Source organism: Galeopterus variegatus, unplaced genomic scaffold (genome assembly GCF_000696425.1).
Source record: "Galeopterus variegatus unplaced genomic scaffold, G_variegatus-3.0.2 Scaffold218, whole genome shotgun sequence".
Classification (NCBI taxonomy): domain Eukaryota; kingdom Metazoa; phylum Chordata; class Mammalia; order Dermoptera; family Cynocephalidae; genus Galeopterus; species Galeopterus variegatus.
The window spans coordinates 710,348-717,098 of record NW_007726329.1 but is presented as its reverse complement, the minus strand read 5'-3'; the positions used below and the strand labels follow the sequence as shown (position 1 = coordinate 717,098).

General features: G+C 55.1%; 1 protein-coding gene across 3 annotated transcripts in view; it reads left to right on the top strand.

Annotated features, from left to right (window-relative positions):
- Window positions 1-6,693, top strand: part of GIPC1 (GIPC PDZ domain containing family, member 1) — an 8,812-nt gene extending 2,119 nt beyond the window's left edge. Inside the window, exons 1-7 of one of the 3 annotated variants that reach the window (XM_008566032.1) lie at window positions 730-957; window positions 3,471-3,791; window positions 4,509-4,694; window positions 4,796-4,976; window positions 5,719-5,831; window positions 6,153-6,234; window positions 6,372-6,693. In XM_008566032.1, coding sequence (XP_008564254.1) covers window positions 3,504-3,791; window positions 4,509-4,694; window positions 4,796-4,976; window positions 5,719-5,831; window positions 6,153-6,234; window positions 6,372-6,523 — 1,002 coding nt within the window. In that variant the 5' untranslated portion in view covers window positions 730-957; window positions 3,471-3,503 and the 3' untranslated portion in view covers window positions 6,524-6,693. Of the gene's footprint in view, window positions 1-729; window positions 958-3,380; window positions 3,792-4,508; window positions 4,695-4,795; window positions 4,977-5,718; window positions 5,832-6,152; window positions 6,235-6,371 lie in introns of those variants that run through there. The other 2 variants (XM_008566031.1, XM_008566030.1) reach the window with 2 other exon arrangements.
- Window positions 6,694-6,751: the final 58 nt, after the last annotated feature.

Genomic DNA, 6,751 nt, shown 5'->3' with positions numbered 1-6,751 from the left:
AAAAAAAAAAAAAAAAAAACCCACAAAAAACAAAAGAAAAAAGAGCAGCTACTGCCCCCCCCCCCAGCTTCTGGCCATACGGGGAGCTGAACCCTTGACCTTGGTATTACAAGGCTGTGCTGTAACCAACTGAGCTATCAACCCATCCCCAGGAGGGCAAAGACTTAACCAGGCAATTCACAAAAAGGTAAATCCGAGTGGTTAATAAACATATGAAAAGGTGTTCAGCATCATTGATTATCAGGGGAGTGAAAAACACAGCCACAGTGGAATGTCATGGGGATGCTTTCCTTGCCTTCGCGGCTAGATGAAGCACCTGTCACGTGCCCAGCACTAGGCTGAGAAGCAAAGGATAAGGGGACCACAGAGGTGGGGCTTGTGCTTTTGCTGGGGAGACAAGACCCTCTTAAGGGCAGGCATTACAAACTGTGCCCCATTGTCACAGCAGAGCTGGGCACAGGGACTGGTGGTCTGGTGAGTACTGGGATTATTTATTTATCCATTCATTCATTCAACAAATATTTGTTGAGCACCTGCTGTGCACCAGGCACTGTTCTATGCACTAAGGATGTAGGGATGACTAAGTCAGACAAAATTCCCTGCTGTCTCAGAAAACAGACCATTGACAAGGTAAATGAATAAAATGTATATTCCACCTGGAAAAGGCGAAGGAGTGAGTCACATGGTGGAGCCACAGTGAGGAAGGAGTGAGTGAGGGGGAGAGTGTAGGAGGCGAGGGGCAGGAAGGTGACACAGGTAGGTCCTTTGGGAGGGTGTGTGGCCATCAGCTCTTATTCTGAGTGAGATGAGAACCTGGGGAGGGAAGGTCAGAGCAGAAGACAGATGCACAGTGACTTAATGTTTTATAGGGTCATTCTGGCTACTTTCTTGACAAGAAGCTGTCGGGGGTGAGGGTGGAAGCCAGCTGACCCGGAGGAGGCAGCTGCACTCATCTAGGTGAGTGATGATGGGGCTGGGCCAGGAGATGTCAAAGGAGGTGTTAGAAGACAGATGAGGGCTGGTCGTTTAGCTTGGTTGGTTAGAGTGCAGCCTTGTAACACCAAGATCAAGGGTTTGGTTCCCCATACCTGCCAGCCACCAAAAAAAAAAAAGACAGGTGAGTGAATGAATGCATGAACAAATGGATCCACACAGACTGGTGCAGCCAAGTGGACTCAGCTGAATCTGGAATGGCCCCCCGGAAGAGATGATCTGAAAGGAGGGAGCAGGAAGTTGCCCTTTACACAGGAAAATATGATTTGACATGTAATCTGATCCTCACCACACCCTGGCGAGGTGGATATATTTGCCCCATTTGCAGACCACTCACCTGATGCCCAGGGAGGTCACGTCGCTCAGGGGACAGCTCCGTGGTTAGGAACTTGGGCTGGGGAGTCAGGCAGACCCAGGGGTGCATCTGGCCTCCCTGACTTTGAATGTATGACTTGAAAATGAAATCGGAACTCTTCCACAGTTGATGAGGCCCTGCACCATCGATCCCCATTACCTCTGTCCCTCCCCTCTTCGTGTTTCCCCCTCGTTCACTCCGCTGTAGCCATACTGGTCTCCTAGCCGATCTGTGAGCCTGACTCAGGGCACATCCCTCCTCTGCCCAGAACCCTCCATGGCTCCCATCTCACTCAGTAAAAGCCAACTCCTCTCCAAGGTCCAAAAGCCCTGCATGCTCTACCCTCATCACCTCCCTGTCCCCCCACGACTCACATGGATCTCCTCACTGTTTCTCAAACGTGCTGAGCATGTCGCCACTTCATGGCTTTTTTTTTTTTTTTTTTGCTGGCCAGCACAGGGATCCGAACCCTTGACCTTGGTGTTAACAACAATGCTTTCTAATCAATTGAGCTAACAACCAGCCAGGCAGGGCCTTTGTACTGGCTGTTTCCTCTGCCCAGAATGTTCTTGTCCCAGATACTTGCGTGAATGCTTCCTCCTGTCATTCAGGTGTCAGAGATGCCCTTCTTGGCCTTGTCTGTAGAATTTGTCTGGCTTTATTGTCATCAGAGTACCATCAGAAATTATGTCAAATATTTACATATTTACCTGCCTGCTGTGCATCTGCCCCTGTAGACTGTGTACGCTTCTAGAGAGCACAGACGGGGTCCCAGCTAGACTAGATAGCACATGCGAGTGAATTAGAAAGAGGAACCCTTCCTCCCAGCAGACACTTCACATCACCACTGCAGGAATGTAGCTTGGCAGGCAGAGCCAGGCTGAATTTCATTCCCACTTGCCACCTTGGTCTGGTGCATTTGTGTGGTGAACAACCTGTGTAACTGTACATGGTAGCCCTAGTCATGGACCTTGATTGTCTTATTGAAAGCGGTATCTAAAATGGTGCATGGAATATAGTATGTACCCCAAAAAAATGTTTGAAGGAAGGGAGGGAGGGAGAAAGAGAGAGACAAAGAAACGGAGGGAGGGAAAGGAAAGAGAAATAGTATGTCCATCAGAGCAGGCTTTGCCGCAATAACAACTCAGTTTGTTGGCTGAATTCAACAAAGGTTTGTTTTTATTATTTATTATTTATTTATTTATTATTTTTTGCGGCTGGCTGGTGCGGGGATCTGAAACAACAAAGGTTTGTTTTTAATTCCTGCTGCGTTTCTATTGCAGCTCAGCAGGAGGCTCCAGGCTCAGGGCCTCGCCTGACAGAGCCACCACCATATCAAATGTGGCCCTTCACCCTGCCTGAGAGAAGTAGGGCTCTCCAGCAATTAGATGCTTCAGCCCAGAAAGGTCACGTGTGGCTGTGTGGCTTCCTCTCACAACTCATTAGCAAGACTAGGCATATGCCTGCTCAGTCACAGGGGGTCAGTAAGTGCCATCCCTCTGTGCTTCGAAGGGGGAAGAGTCAGAAATTTTTTGCACACGGCATTAATGACTGCATCCTATAGAAGAATAAAGAGAAGCTTAACTGCTTTGGGCCTCCATTTTCTCATCTGTTAAATGGGCACAATTATAGCGTGATATGGTCCCTACATTATGATGTGCTGTGAGGATTATGGAAAGTCACAGAGCTGTTAGCATGGGTTGTCATCGATATTAACAGCTGTTATTGCTTCTGTACAAGTGTGTATTAAGATAAGGATTTGAGGGCCAGCCTGTGACTCACTCGGGAGAGTGTGGTGCTGATAACACCAAGGCCACGGGTTCGGATCCCATATAGGGATGGCTGGTTCGCTCACTGGGTGAGTGTGGTGCTGACAACACCAAGTCAAGGGTTAAGATCCCCTTACCGGTCATCTTTTTAAAAAAAAAAAAAGATAATGATTTGAACCCAGGCCAGTCTGTTCTCTAAAGACTGTGTCAGAGGTTAAGAGTTCAGATCCCTGAACTGGCCAGCCGCCAAAAAATTAATAATAAAGACTTCATTGGGCTTGTCTGGTGCTAGTGGTGGCGGAGGAGCCCCAAGGCCACTGCCCAGGCCCTGATCCCCCCTTCCTGCCCTGCAGATCTCCTGGGCGTGCCCGCACTTCTCGCTGCTCATGCCGCTGGGACTGGGGCGGCGGAAAAAGGCGCCGCCTCTGGTGGAAAATGAGGAGGCTGAGCCAGGCCGGGGTGGGCTGGGTGTGGGAGAGCCAGGGCCCCTGGGCGGAGGTGGGGCAGGTGGGCCCCAAATGGGCTTGCCCCCCCCTCCCCCGGCCCTGCGGCCCCGCCTTGTGTTCCACACCCAGCTGGCCCACGGCAGTCCCACAGGCCGCATTGAGGGCTTCACCAACGTCAAGGAGCTGTATGGCAAGATTGCTGAGGCCTTTCACCTGCCTGCTGCTGAGGTACCCACTGGGGAGCTGAGCGCCAGGGTCCCTGATGGTGGGCTAGAGGCCTGGGCAGCATTCTGTGCAGAGCTGGGGCTCAGATGCTGAAGCTGCAGGTGCTGAAGCCTGGACCCCAGTGGATTGTGGGGAGCCAATGGCCAGGGCTGGATGCTGAGTTCCCATCAGGCTGTGGGAGGCCTGCACCCCAGCAGATTGTGGGAAGCCGATGGTCAGGGCTGGAAGCTGATTTCCCATCAGGCACTGGGAGGCCTGAACCCCAGTGGATTGGGGGGGGCCAATGGTCAGGGCTGGACACTGAGTTCCCATCAGGTACTGGGAGGCCTGCACCCCAGCAGATTGTGGGAGCTGGAGGTTAGGTGCAAGATGCTCTTCTCCATGATGCACTGGGAGACCTGACCCCAAGGACTGTGGGGGCAGAAGGGAGGGAGGCAAGGGGGACAGCAGTGGGACTGGGTGGGAGGTCGATGCAGGCGTCTCAGTATGTGGGGTGAGAGCCTGTGCCCAGCATAAGCATTTACTGAGCATCCTCTGTGTGCCAGGCTCTGTTCCCTGGAAACAACAGTGAAATTTTGCTGGGATAGAAATCTTAGTCCTAGCAGAGCTGACACGCTAGGAGGATGAAGACCCTCCAGCCCTTTCCCGGCTCTCCTTCCTTCCCCCTCAGGTGGTGGTTAGCGGAGGGAGATGAGGGTTGAATGTCTCCCACCCCTGCAGGTGATGTTCTGCACCCTCAACACCCACAAAGTGGACATGGACAAGCTTCTGGGGGGCCAGATAGGGCTGGAGGACTTTATCTTCGCCCACATCAAGGGGCAGCGCAAGGAGGTGGAAGTGTTCAAGTCAGAGGACGCGCTGGGGCTCACCATCACTGACAATGGAGCCGGCTATGCCTTCATTAAGGTGCTGGGGTGGGCGGGGCACTCTGGAGTACTGGGGCGGGCCAAGGGTGGTCCATGGGATCCAGGGCGGGGCCGTGGGAGCCGACAACTCCTTCCCCACAGCGCATCAAGGAGGGCAGCGTGATCGACCACATCCAACTCATCAGCGTGGGCGACATGATTGAGGCCATCAATGGGCAGAGCCTGTTGGGCTGCCGGCACTACGAGGTGGCCCGTCTGCTCAAGGAACTGCCCCGAGGCCGCACCTTCACGCTGAAGCTCACGGAACCTCGCAAGGCCTTTGGTGAGGGGCTGCTGCCTGGACCACCATAGTGGCCCTGCTCATGTGCGTTCCTGCTGTGGTACCAGGAGCTACCAGCAGGTGGCGCCCAAGCCCAGCCCGCTGCAGCTGAAGGGGGCAGCTCCGCCCCGCGCCAGGAGGGGGTGCTGGCTCTTGGCCCAGCCTGGGAGAAGGGCCGAGGCATGGAGGAAGTTGCCCCCACACCCAGCTTCCAGGAGCTATTAGCCCAGCCAAGCGCCCCCAACCCTGGCCAGTCCCCCAGCCCTGGCAAGCCAGGCTTGGCTGCCCTGTTCTAGCCCTTCCACTTCTCCATCTGGCTTCACTATCTCTCAGGAATGGGCCTGAGGTCCCTTGTCGTGGGGGTGGTGGACTAAATCCCTTCCCTGGGCAGGTAGCGCTGGTCTGTGGCCCAGCAGCTATACCCCCTTGGCCATTAGGAAAGCAGCTGGAGACCCAGGCCCCACCCTCTCCTTGTCCCTCAGCCCCTAGGAGCAGAAGTGGCCCCCTCCAGTCTCTCCTCCAGCTTTTTCTATTCCTGGCCCCTAGCTGCCCCTCCCACATCCTTGCCACGTCCGAGTCAGGAGTCATGCCCTGCTGGGGTCACCTCAGCCCCTAATCCCCAGGAGCTTGCAGAAGATTGGAGAAGGTTGGCAGGGCCCTGTCAAAGGCCGGGATGCCTGGGTTACTGCCCAGAGCATGCTGCAGTCGAGCTTCCCCACTCTTACCCCTTCCTTTCCTCCCACAGACATGATCAGCCAGCGTTCCGGGAGTGGACGCCCTGGCTCCGGCCCACAACTGGGCACTGGCCGAGGGACCCTCCGGCTCCGATCCCGGGGCCCTGCCACAGTGGAGGATCTGGTGAGTGTTCCCGTGGGAGCCCAACTCAGCTCCACTTCGTAGGTGGCAGCATTACCTGTTGGCTGAGGGGCTCTGCACAGACTGCCTGAATTCAAATCCACTTCTGCTGGCTCCCAGCTCTGGACTCCTTGGGCAAGTGGGCCTCAGTTTCCCCATCTGTAAAATGGGGTTAATACCAAATACTGATGCTATCCTCTCATGGTTGCTATAAAGATTAAATACAGATAAAATATATGTGATGTGGTGAAAAGGGCACCTGGCACTTAATAAGTACAATTATAGTCATATCATTATGTCACTGTCCCGTCCCTGCCACCCCAGCCCTCAGCCTTTGAGGAGAAGGCGATTGAGAAGGTAGATGACCTGCTGGAGAGTTACATGGGCATCAGGGACACGGAGTTGGGTAAGTCGGGGGGGCGCCTGGGTCTGGGATGGGTGGGGGGAGAGGGGATTCTAGGTCCCATGGGGACTGGGTCTCCCCTGAACCCCTTTGCTGCTAGTGCCATCTGTGCCTCCCTTCTCCACCCTCCCCTCTGACAGCGGCTACCATGGTGGAGCTGGGAAAAGACAAAAGGAACCCAGATGAGCTGGCCGAGGCCCTGGATGAACGGCTCGGTGACTTTGCCTTCCCAGACGAGTTCGTCTTTGACGTCTGGGGTGCCATTGGGGATGCCAAGGTTGGCCGCTACTAGGACTCCCACTGGACCTCATGATGACCTGGGCCCACTGGTCTGGTGGGGGTCCCCAGAGGGGACACCACAGCGCAGACCCCAGCGTCCAACTTGGGCCTAGCTCAGCAGCCCGAGGACGATGCGGAGTGGGGGGGGGGGGCCAGGCCCCCGCCCCCCTCCAATTGGTCCCACCCCCCCCCCCCCTCCCCCGCCGCGGTCGGCCCGGCCCCAATTGGCGGCGCGGGGCGC